Here is a 12,841-nt window from a genome sequence, read left to right on the forward strand (position 1 = left end):
CGTTAGCAAACCAATCCAAAATGAGCATAAACAGATGCAATTACAGCAAATAAATATTTCTTCCATTCTGTTTGATCTTATTAATGGTTTGATCACAATGCGGTTAATTTATAAAATCAAAATACATTATGTATTTTCTCTGACGAATATAATGTATCTTGGACTAAAAGATGAGATTCAATTAACAGAAATTTGAATGCTTCATTTATGTTCACAAAAAATTAATCAGCAATACATTTTTCCTCCCTTAGTAATCTTTAGTTATAGTTCAACTTTTAAAATACTCCAGCCCTTTTCCTAATAAGGTCTTATTTCATCATTTTCAATTGTTTTTTTTTAAGGTTCGCTACACTAATATCATACATGCATAATTCATAACAACTTCTAACATGGTTGAATTCATCCTTTGTTGATTTAACATATTTATATTTTTGCAATACTAATTATCAGTATTAATACTTATACAATGGACCTTATACTGCATTTCTATGTAAGGCACAAAATGACAATAGAGTAAATTGTTGACAATTATGTAATATTTAAATCTGAAAACCGACAAATTATGTAAATATTCACATTCAAAACAGGGAGGCCATATAAGATTAACCAAACAAGTTAAATACAATTTTTGGATTTTTTTTAATTGTCAATTTTGGGGGGGGTTCACGTCCAAATCAAAAGTTGAAATTCATGTATATTGTGGAAATTTATATATTCCCTATTAAAATCAGCAGGAAATGTTAGAAAGTATCAGTATAAGTATGCTCTGTCGAGCATCTTGAAGCTAGGGCACACTTGTCCCAATACTCAAGTCAGAAAAAAATAATACAAAAATTATATTTATATAACAATTAAATATTTATTGAACGGTTAGACTTTTCCCTTTATTTTATTCAAAAGACTGATATACATGTAATTGAAGAAAAATGAAAGAGAAATAAACTTTCATGTCTAGCTCTTATACAATACTTGGGAAACAGTCTACAAATTGAGTGTTTAGAGATTGCCCTAGACAGATCAATTATGGCAAGCCACTGACAGTGGGTTTTTCCTTTAATAGATAGCTAATTTCCTCTTGTTAATAGCTTCTTAGCAAAATCCTACGAGTGATTCACTCAAACATGGCACAAAGTAATCACTTTTTCTTCTTTAACAGCAGATTCATTTTTCTCCTGCTAGAATTGAAGTGAAAGTATGATGTGAGGTATTGGGTTGTGGGATTCCGCCCGCCTGGTGGGGGGGGGCAAGTTGGATGATTATATGATTAAAACATTGACAAGATGACAGAATAGACTAACTTTCAGTTGTTGGAATAAGGATTTAAACAGGGAGGGGAAAGGAGAAAGACAGGGAGTGAGAAAGATACATAAGGGGGCATGGAGAGAAAAGAGAAGGGAAGTAAAGGAGAGGGGGAGTACAGAGAGGGGAAAGAAAAGTCAGAGAAGGGGCATTGAGAGAGAAGAGAAGGGAAGAAGAGAGAGGGGGAGAGAACAAAGAGGGGGCAGAGAAAAAAAAAGAAGGGGGCACAGAAAGGGAGAGGGAGGAGAGATAGAGATGGAGGGAGATCGAGAGAAGAGAAAGAGGAGGGGGCGGCAGTGGGAGAGGGGGATAGAAGAAGCAAAATGTGGTTCATTGAGAAAAAAAAAATAGATCATTGATAATTGAGATTGGTTTGGGCCATCATGGTCAAGATAGAGAGACTTCTTTTATGCAATTACAGTTGCTATCGAAACATTAGACAATAGAGAAATGGACAAGGATACTTGTGCTGAAGATGAGAGGAAAAGGTTTTGATGCAACATTTGCTTCTATTTATGTCCAGTGGTTGTCTTGAATCTCCCCAGCCTTTTTCAACTTAACATCTTACATGTATGTGACATAATATCCATGCACAAGATAAAAATGTTAGATACATTCATTATTCAATATTGGAATTTTTCAATCAAGCTTATAGCTTACATGTAGTCTAATTTTCTCATTGTCTAGATGTGATTACAGACATGCACAGCTACATTTTATCTTTAAAACAAAAATAATAGAGAGGAAAAAACATAGGGCTTTATTTCTATCTGGTACTAGAAAGGGGCAGTGATCTCTCCCCCTCTTCGATTCTATCAGGTATTAACTTAACACACAGTTAACACAACTACACAACTACAACAACCACTTCTATATCATGACCATCACATCTTTTGCAAACAAATAAGCAGCAATGTAGCACTCAATAATAAGCATCACAATCACCAAATATGACAAAAAGTATTATCATTCCAACAACCACCAGCACCATGATTCTTTACCATCACTATGGAAACCATCAACTATATGATCACTGACACTATCACAGCAACACCCACCAATTCACCACAACTACTACCACTAAGGATACACATCAAAGCTTCTACCACAAACACCAGGACTAGTCTGCAGGCACAGACCCTAATTGAAACAAGTGTGTCTCCAGACAAAGACTAGCCCATACAAAACTTGCTGTTGAGAGGGCTTTCAGTACACAAGGCATGAGTAGGCTGCACTTTTAGACCTTTAACTCGAGTGAAGGGTTTGCACAGCAGACTACACAAGCACTACCACTACCACTCCAGATCCACATCGCCGCTTCTACTAATAACACCACTACTACCAGAACAGAGGAACCTTAAATAGGAGTGTGACTTTCAGAAAGATTCACTCTCAGCGTCAACTCCCAAGCACCAAATGATACCATCAACATTATCACCACTTCAACCCATACAAAACAAATCCATACAATCTGCTCAGTGACCATCATTAAGGAGAATGAAACTCTTTAAACCAGTCGGAATAAACAGAAATCAAAGAAACAGATCAATGAAAATTTGAGAAAATATGAATAAATAATAAGTTCTTATTAGCATTTCAATTTTGAGATAACTAATGCTATGGACATGATGAAAATCAACCAATTGTTACTCAAAAATATCTAATAAATAGCAAAAGCATTCAAGACATTCATATGCTCTGAACTTTGTTATTGTGTCCAATTATTTCTAAACTTTCATTGATCTCATTATTTTCCATTTTCACAAATGCTCAATTTCTGAAAATGTTTCATTCTCGTTTAACAACTATTCTACTGAAATCCTTGAATGTGCTTGACTGAGCGCAAATTTGTTGGTGCAATTCAGTCACTGACAAAAGCATTTATGTAAAAAAAAAAATCTCGGCAAAATCAACCTCATTACAGAAATCCTTAAATCTGCTTGACCTAGGGCAAATTTGTTGTTGCAATTCACTGACAAAAGAATTTATGTAAAAAAAAAAAATCTCGGCAAAATCAACCTCATTACAGAAATCATTGGAGTGCATCTTTGATTAAACACCACTAACCTTCCTTGTCATCAAACCTAGCGACCGCATCCCTTAGTTTGTTGGCGATATCAAAATTCACCATGACACCCTTGCTGTTTGGTGTCTGCGGTCTTCTCCCCGAGAGTCTGCGGCCTGTGAAACGACAGAAGCAGAAAAGACATTGGATTTAAGAAAATATATATCATTAGAGAAGAGAACAAATACATGTAGTAAATATTAATGTCTACGCAGTATTTGGGTGTTAGGAATGGAATACTTGCTTTCAGATTTTTCATTTAACCCGTGGAGCACATAAAAAGCTGGTAGGAATTACAAAATTTGGTAATCAATGGATTAACTGTTGCAACTTATTATACTATTTTCCAACTATTGTATATAGTCTCTTTCACTCTCTCTTAAAATATTATAAGGCATCATCTTATAAAGTCCTTATGAAGTTGGAGTAAACAAAAAAAAAAAATGAGCTGAAAATGATAACTCAAAGCATATTCTTGTCTCTGACTGAATATGCATTTTCAACATAACTTTAAAGCAACCCAGGCTATTATGGGTACATTAAGAATAAGATGATGTATAGGAAAGTTACAAACAAGTGAATAAATGAACACTCCCACTTAAAAATACTTCTAAACAAGTATTTTCCTTGATTGAATTTCCTAGCTGGTGAGATGTCAGCACTGCAAGAGTGTGCAAGAGCACACTCTTGAGGCAAATGACTTACAGTCATATCCCTACTCCTATTTTATAGTCAACGTAAAGAAAATGCATGATACATTTTCGAGAAGAATGAAAGTGGATGTGTCTCACACGCGGTCACACAACGCTTGATATCAAAATGACAAGACAAAAAGTGAAGAAGTGCAACATGCTTTCTGATTATTCAATCGGAATTCGCTCTTACCCTTTTCTGCAAATTCAAAATTTCTTTTCAGGGTATTTTCCCATAATCCATCAACTTGACAGATACCATAGCAGGCTAAACGTAAATCTCATTATGACGTCATCTTACAGATAACAATACTCATCCAGTAAGCTTTTGATTCACTGGGATTTTATCTCCTAAAAAATACAGGCATGACAGAAAGGGTTTTGATTATGAATTTCAGATAATCTCAACCTATTAGAGACTACTCGACAACGTTATACAATGTAACACATATTTTCCATACTTATGGGGCGTTGCAAGAAACTTGCGATCAATTGCAAGTCTAATTTCGATGCCTGAATCAATCACATCTCTTTTAATTAATTGTAAATTTGTGATTGATTGCTGAACTGCTTCTTGTATGAAGAAATGTAATCTGATTTTCTACAGCTAAAATTGATCTATTCATTGTAATATTACAACAGAATATTTGCGATTGATTGCAAATATTTTCTTGCAACAAAGACACCAATCCACATTAAAGGAGAATGAAACCCTTGAAACCAGCTAAATCCATATCAAAGAAAAAAATCAAAGAAACATATTGTTGAAAGTTTGAGGAAGATTGAATGAATAATAAGAAAGTTATGAGCATTTGAATATTGAGATCACTAATGCCATGTAGATCCTCCCATTGGCAATGCGACCAAGATCTGTGATGTCACACACGTACAACTCCCTCATTACTTTAGTACTTATTTCGCTTTATATTCTCACTTTTATAGAGTCTATCACAAGGTGAGGTGTTCTCTTTATGAGAGGACAAGTACAGAGGTTTCACAACATTATATCATTGATGAATCGTTTGTCATATGATTAGAATGAGCAAAAAGAGATGTTTTGGGGTATATTTTCAGTGTCCAAAAGGGGAGAGTTGTTCATCTGTGACATCATAGATCTTGGTCGCATTGCCAATGGGAGGATATCCATAGCATTAGTGATCTCGACATTCAAATGCTCATAACTCTTCTATTGCTAGTCCTATTTTACTCAAACTTTTGTTGATCTTATTCTTTGATTTTCCTGCTTTCACAAAAGCTAAGTTGCTCCAAGAGTTTCATTCTCCTTTAAGGGTCCTATCTCAACTGTGTTAAAACTATTTAAAAAAAATACATATCTGATAATTCATTTTATTAATCGAACCATTACACAACAAGACGTAATCCGTGAAGTCTTGGGATCTGTGATAATTGGGCAGAGTTAAAAACAGTGTTGAACTACTTGAGAGAACTATAAAATTGGGTATTAATTGCCATAGATGCACCACAAAGTGTGTTTGTGCTCTATAGACCTTAAAGGGGTACTCCATGGTGAAGTAACTATGATTTGAACATAGTAAGAAAAATCAGACAAACAAAACACTGAAAATTTGATCAAAATCGGACAAGGAATAACAAAGTTATGACATTTTAAAGATTTTTCTATTTTCCGGTGAAACAGTTCTAGGCGTGTCTTCATGAATATTCAATGAGCAAATTGATGATGTCATATCCCCACTTGTTCTTTTGTATTTTATTATATGAAATTAGGTTTATTAATTTTTTTTCCTCCAAGAACTAAAAAGATTAGATTGACAACTGATTTAGTGCATCATATATTCATTGATGCAACTTATTTCATTATAAGGAGACATATTATTCACAAATGTATGGAATAATGAAAAAATATATGATTTCATGTAATAACATAAGAAAAAGGAAAGTGGGGATGCGGGATGCCCACCTAATGAATATTCATGACAACATGCATATAACTGTTTTCACAAAATATTGCAAAATTTAAAATTCAATAACTTTGTTACTTGTAATCTGATTTTGATATTTTCGGCATGTTGCTCTGTGAATTTTACTCTATTTATTTAGATATAAATATTTTCAGCCCGGATTATCCCTTTAATAATTTATCAATATATTTTTACTGTTATCCCTCATTTTCATGTTGGATTGTTGATATGTACATGTATATGTGACAAGTCACCACAAAGACGGAAGGATCTTGTAAGAGCCAAAATACTAAATTGGTTTTTAGAAATTGAGAAAAATAAGCTTATCTGAAATAACAATTCTTCTTCTTCATACTGCCAAAACTTGAGGTCGTAAAGTTAAATAGAAAACAAGGTCCATGAGTTTCTATGACACTAGTTTTTTTCCAGTTTGCTTGGAAGTTTCACTGAAATTGCAGTGAGTACATCTCATGCTTGAGTGACCCCACACTTCAACATTTTTTTCTAATAATTCTTTCAAGCTTTCACTAAATGTCTTCTACATGCAACCAAGTGCTTGTGTTGGTTATTATCAATCGATTTTTGACAAGCTATATATCATTTCAAATCTCAGGATGTACATGTACTTTTTTAAGCTTAATAAGATCTTAAAATCTATTTTGGGTGACTGATAGAGGATTTGGGGCTGGTAGGTCACATATGGTCATAATAGGCATGTCCAGAACAGGGCTGGTCACACAAGTAATCAGAAGTTCTCACCTTTTTCATGATCGGCCCTCTCCTGCTCATAGTACCTCTTGAGTTGTTCCTGTCGAAGCTTCTTGCAGACCCTGAGCCTCTGGGTGCGGGGTAGATGGTCCAAGCATCCAGCCCCGGATCCAGAGATGCCTTGAAGAGTAGCAGCCTCATAGATAGGTTCTGACTGGGCCTGCTGCCGCTTGAGAACTGAAACAGGAAAATTAGAAAAAAACAAATCTAATTTTGAAAAAAAAATCTTGAATTCATACAATTTGGACAAATAGTCATCTAGTAAAGATGGACTTTTTTTCAATTCATGAGAAATATATTTCTTGGATTAAGAAACAAGTTGAAAATGACAACATATCATGTTTCCAGTTGACCCAAAGGGAAGATAATATCCAGATTTGTGAGATTCAAATATAGAAAATGCTAAGTTGTATTTCTTATAGAAGGTAGAAGACGAAATTCAGAGAATAAACAACACTTAGTTTTTTTAAAAAGACATTCAGAGAAGAAAGAAAAAAAAACATTGATGAACCATGAAGGATCTAAATTAAAAGAAGGAAGACAAGAAGAAGAATAATAAAGAAAAGAGGAAGACAAGGTACAGACGAAGAAGAAGATACGAGGATGCTTTTTTCACAGTCTCACCTCCATGATAGCCGCGATTCAGCTGCTTGAAACTCATGTTCTCGTATGTTAAATGTATAAAATGTCAAATGTAAAGCAATTTTTACATGGCCAGATTATGACACAAAGCAATCAATAGGCTAATGTAGTTTAATGTTTAATGTAGAACTCTGATTGGTTAACTTATAAACTGGATGAACAAGATGAAGAAGTTCTGCTGCACTCGTCTTGAAGTTTGCAAACTGCTGTAAAACCTCTGAAGACATTCATCTATGGGAAGGCTATCAAGTAGTATTTAGCAATATTTTGCACTAAACCACGTACATCACAGGAAACTTTCTCTCTCTCTTTTGTAAAGATGAAATCATAAACCAGACCAGCAAGAACTGAAAAGCATGTATAATAATCACATTCTATCTTATTCCAATTTTCAAGAATGATGTCTTTGACCGATGGCCAGAGTGAATCCAAAGGTTATAAAATAATATCTTCATTTTATCCAGTATTTCCTTATTATTGCTAAAGTTCAGAGTATCCAGAGTACAGTAGATATAATGTACTGATTCTAAAAAAATAACAACATGAAATAACATGGGCACAACATGAGTCAGAATAAATCCAACAAAAGAGTTGTTTTCAAAGCGAAACGCTCCAGTGAATGGGGGCATAGGGGAAACTCTGAATCCCGCACTGAGTTGCATGCACATATGGAACAGATTTGCATGATTTTGATAGATTGGTGATAATATTGCGGTGACACAAGACAGGTTAATAATTGAGTCATTCTTGTTGGGCAACAGACCAAAACTTTGGACCCATTTAAGGCTCTCTTTAGCCCACAGAAAAAAATTGGGGGAATTCTCTACCTTTGATGTAAAGAAACACTTCCGCAAGCACTACCAGGTAATGTTTGCAAAGGTTATAAAAAACTGTGTGGCTGTTTAAATATTTCTTTTACAAAAAAAATCCAGCAAGGAAAGCGGAAAGTCAACTTAAGTGGTGTCTGGATACTGTGATGATACTGAGTTCACTTTATGAAGTAATTGAACATAAGTAATTTGAATTTTACCACCATTCTTCTTTTCTTTATTGGGGGGGAGGGGGCTTTGTCAAAACCTAATTAAATTAAACAATGTTCAGCATTCTTCCAAACCACAATGGAAAGAGTAAAAATAAGTCTAAATCTCACCAATATTTCTACATGTTTAGCCTATAATATTTCTATTACTAAAAAGAAAGGGCAAACAAGTGGATGCTTAAAATCACTTCTTAAAGTCAGTACCTTTGTTTATTTAACTTAATAATTAAGAATTAGAGGGGCTAGATTCTTTTACTGTTTGTTTTAAAATCTTTCTTTTGTACAAAATTGTGACAGTCAAGACAACACAAACACTTCTTTAATGCACTTGTTCAATGAAAGTGTAGTCAAAGTGCAAAATTTATGTGCACAGATATGACAGTGAGCTGAATGCATTTTATCATATCACTTTTATATTTACATCCCAAATGGGGAAAGCAACTCTTCCAAAAAAATGAAATGTCTGAATGAAAAATGTTGGTACATGTATATCTTAAAAAGTAGAAAAAATAAGGTTTTTGCCAGATATGAAATCCGACTTTCAATTTCATCTTCTGCAGCATATTGATCAAAGACCAAATGAAATGACAGTTCTTAAGATTTGCAAAAATGATAATGAAAATATTACAATAACAACAATTAAATCAAAGAATTTTTAAATTAAAGAATGGAAATGCAATATGTAAAGGGTAAAGTCCACAATGATGTGTTGATGTCTCCATGCTTACACTGTAGATATTACACTTACAAAAGCAACAGATTTAGAATGGCTTTAGGATTAGGAAATACATATAACATTGCTACCCCCCCCCCCCAGAATAGTAGAAAACAATTGAGAAAAAGAGAATAAAACAGATATAGCAGTATCATTATCATGAGAACATGGAAATAATAACATCAAGAGTTGTGACTAATTCACTCTGATCCATCCCAAAGAGAAAATATAGCAAGAGAAGATACTGAATGACATGCTACATTCTTGATAACTAATCATATGAAGAAAAAAATCCTGATGAACAATTATGAATCAAACGGGTAAAATGAATTTTCTTGATGGGGTCATAAGAAATAGGAACACTAGACTGTAATCTAGAAAGAAATTTGAAACTAAAAGTCATCTAGGTTATCATAAATCAAATATCAATCACACTCCAAATATTTTCTGTCAATTTCTTGCAACACCACAATTCAAACAAAACTGTGTCATACCTCGTTTGCTTTTTCTTTGACAAGTCAAATTTACGAATCATAAATCAAACAAATCGTGGATAGCAGAGAGACAAGGTAAAGATATATTTTGCAAACACAATGAAAATTTATATCACATTTCTAAATTGTGCAAACTGATTTCCTTTCCCATAGTAGCAATATAATAACAAATTCTACAGAATAAAATATTATTTCAATAGAACTTGGCCTTTTCTACGTCTTTCCTAATTGCGCATTCTTAGTACACTCACTCATATTAGTACTTTTTTTCACTTGTACACTGTACAAGATAGCATGTAGTTTAGTTCTTATATTAGTCTTAGAATAGAAAAATCCCAGGGGGGGCAGTCAAATATGTTGCTGTACACATGCGTGACCAAAAAACGTGTTTAAAGAGGTGTTTTTTCAGTTTTGAACGCAGGCCGCGCGTGCACTCGTTAAGGGTATCAAAATCATCAATTTTCAAAAACAAGGGTGGTTTTGAAAGACTGGTCAATGGTCAATCACGGAGTCAAACGTATTTAGGTCTTTTTTCCCCAAAGCTTTTTCCCCGGGGCTTTTTTCTCGTATCTAAAAAGTGTTCTGCCCCAGACAAAACTTGTTTAGGGGTCAGATTCTGGAGATAACTTGTTTGGGGCCAAAATGTGTAAATGAAGCGAACCAAAAAAATTGTTCAGGGGGTTATTTTGCACACAGAGAAAAACTTGTTTAGGGGGTGTTTGGAAATAATTTGGTCACACATGTGTACAGCAATACATTTTACTGCCCCCCCCCCCCCCCCCGGAGAAAAATCAAACAATTGTTTTATACACTGATGTAAAAGTAATTGATTTACACTGATTTCAATTTAAATGTAAAATTAATTGACCCATAAATAAGGAAATTTAATTGAATCCATTAGGTACTTGTTTATTTCTATATGGAATGCAATTAACATTATTTTGACATTCCAATTGTATTAAATACTTCAACAATTATGTCACAATTTTTGACGGCTTCTTCTTTTTCTGTTATTCAAGACTGGGATGGTATGCAATACTGGCATGTACAACTTTAACAAGTTATTTTCTTTCACCATCAAATCCTTCATGGTTTTGACCCTCGTTTGACCCTCTGTAAAATGGGAAGCTTTTAAAATAGTGCATAATTGAAAGACATTAAAATGTGAGCCATTCATTCCCATCAAAATGATGCTAAAAAATGGGTAAGAGCTTGGCAGCTTTACCCCCCCCCCCCATTAGCACCAATCTATTCACTGCGATTTCTTCGCTTCCTCAAGACTTTCTGACATGGGTGGGGGTATGACATCCTGTGGCAGTGGCATGCCCCCCCCCCCTCCCTCCCCCATCCCCAAGGGCCATAATGCTTAGCTATTTTTTTGTTTGTAAACACAAATGTACTACCATATATTCTGTAATTGAATCTATCTAGCATAAAACAACTAACATACCTCCTCTCTTTCCTTGTTCTTCAGATGCTTTCTTTCTTGTTTCACGCATGATGACGATTCCAGAGGATTCCTCAATTATCAACAAAAACCTAAATCAAGTTCTTATTATACGTTAATGTCATAGATTACTAAAATTCTGTCTGAAGATCAAATATGGTCGATATTTCTGTCATTTTTATCCTCCAACCCTGTTGCTTCAAGGAACATTTAATATATAGAAGAGTGAGGAACTGATTTTCCGACAGAGAACTAGATGTGCGCAGAACACTTTCAAGCAAGCATCAGACACAACTCCGAGCTAAATAGTGCACTTCGTTCCTGGTGGAACGCAGCACTCTTTGCTCTGCGATGTTGACCTACAATATTTAAGAAACTTTGGGGAAATCCTTGATCAAAAATAAATCACATTATTGCCCATCAATTTTCTTTGAAATATCCACTCCAACTTCAAGAATCGGCAAATACTTCAAAAAGTTCATCAAAACTTCAAGGAAAAGTTTAACACTGTTTTAAAGCAGAACACCGCACATGAGCTTGTTTGCAAACACCTGATACCTGACTATTCTTCACAATGGTTGATTCCAACTGGTCCCAACTTCCAAGATCATCTTTCCACACAACCAGAGAATGTAAAATAACCAGGATGTCAACAAAACCAAGTACATTTAGCTCCTGTGTGTCAGTTAAGAGCCAACAGATAAGTAAAGTTCACAGGATTATGCAAGAACGCAAATATAATATCTTGTCGAAGGCCCCTATGTAGCTATATACTTCACTCAACTTTACATGGTATTACCCATTGTCATATAGCCTTCCGTTCTTTACTTTGTAAGACTCGAGCAAAGAGCAAATAATATGCCAGTCATAGTGTGGGTGGACCAGATCGCGAAACCACTGAACCGAAAATACCATAACAAGGTTTGGTTCTCTCTCTTCTTTTCATGTTGGGTGTGGGGGGTGCAGATAGACCAGTACGTAACCACTTTGTGACTCAGATGTCAAATCCGGGTCATAATCTCTTGAGTACATTATTTATTCATGATCTATATTTGCTTTTTATAATGAATTTGTGTGGTTAGAATTCAAAGGTCTTTGGAATAATGCAAATAATGACAATTTCAGGTCAAGTTATGGGGGCGGGGAATCTCTTCCTATTTATAGATCATGTTTCACAAATGTTCAATATTATGAAAAACAAGCTTAGCAGTGGCTTCCTAAAGATCTTGTTCATGATCTTCATCTGTATGTATATTTGATCCTGGTTTAACCTTACAAATTGCACATTGCATGTGTCTTAAAGGGAAATTAACCCTTTTCAATATGTAAAATAATAGTTGATTTTTTACAGTTATCCCAGCGCTTGTATAGAATATTTCCAATACTATCAAATCATAGATAAATTTTGCAATCTCTATATTTTTAGGAAAAAAATATCACTACTTAATGTATTTCAGCAAAAAAATCGCAATGATTTCTTGACTCAGTTTCTTTCATTGTTTGCTTTAAAAACAGCAAATTTAGACAACATTTCAACCAACAGTATATAAGATATATAGGGTGGACTAGTCCTTTTAAACTAATGATAAATGTCATTATTTTTATACAGTATTCATGGACAGATTGGCTGTTCAATTCTACTGCTGGTTGCTCAAACTTTATACAGAATAAGCAGAATATCCTTGTAATTCTCACAGAGAAGTCGATAATGGTGACATTTCTTTTATATCAGAAATGAAA

At 34.4% G+C, this 12,841-nt stretch overlaps 1 protein-coding gene across 2 annotated transcripts; it reads right to left on the minus strand.

Moving 5' to 3' along the window:
• Positions 1-11,886, minus strand: LOC135157011 (uncharacterized). 2 transcript variants are annotated; one of them, XM_064111331.1, is made up of 3 exons: positions 11,105-11,886; positions 6,756-6,941; positions 1-3,480 (listed from the first exon to the last, which is right to left on the minus strand). In XM_064111331.1, exons 1-3 carry the CDS (start codon positions 11,151-11,153, stop codon positions 3,362-3,364), a joined length of 354 nt encoding a protein of 117 aa, XP_063967401.1. In that variant the 5' UTR covers positions 11,154-11,886; the 3' UTR covers positions 1-3,361. The 2 variants fall into 2 exon arrangements, with proteins under 2 accessions (XP_063967401.1, XP_063967402.1); XM_064111332.1 differs by lacking the exon at positions 11,105-11,886 and adding an exon at positions 7,389-7,701.
• Between the last annotated feature and the right edge of the window lie 955 nt (positions 11,887-12,841).

This window comes from Lytechinus pictus, chromosome 16 (assembly GCF_037042905.1).
Source record: "Lytechinus pictus isolate F3 Inbred chromosome 16, Lp3.0, whole genome shotgun sequence".
In the NCBI taxonomy this organism is placed as follows: Eukaryota; Metazoa; Echinodermata; class Echinoidea; order Temnopleuroida; family Toxopneustidae; genus Lytechinus; species Lytechinus pictus.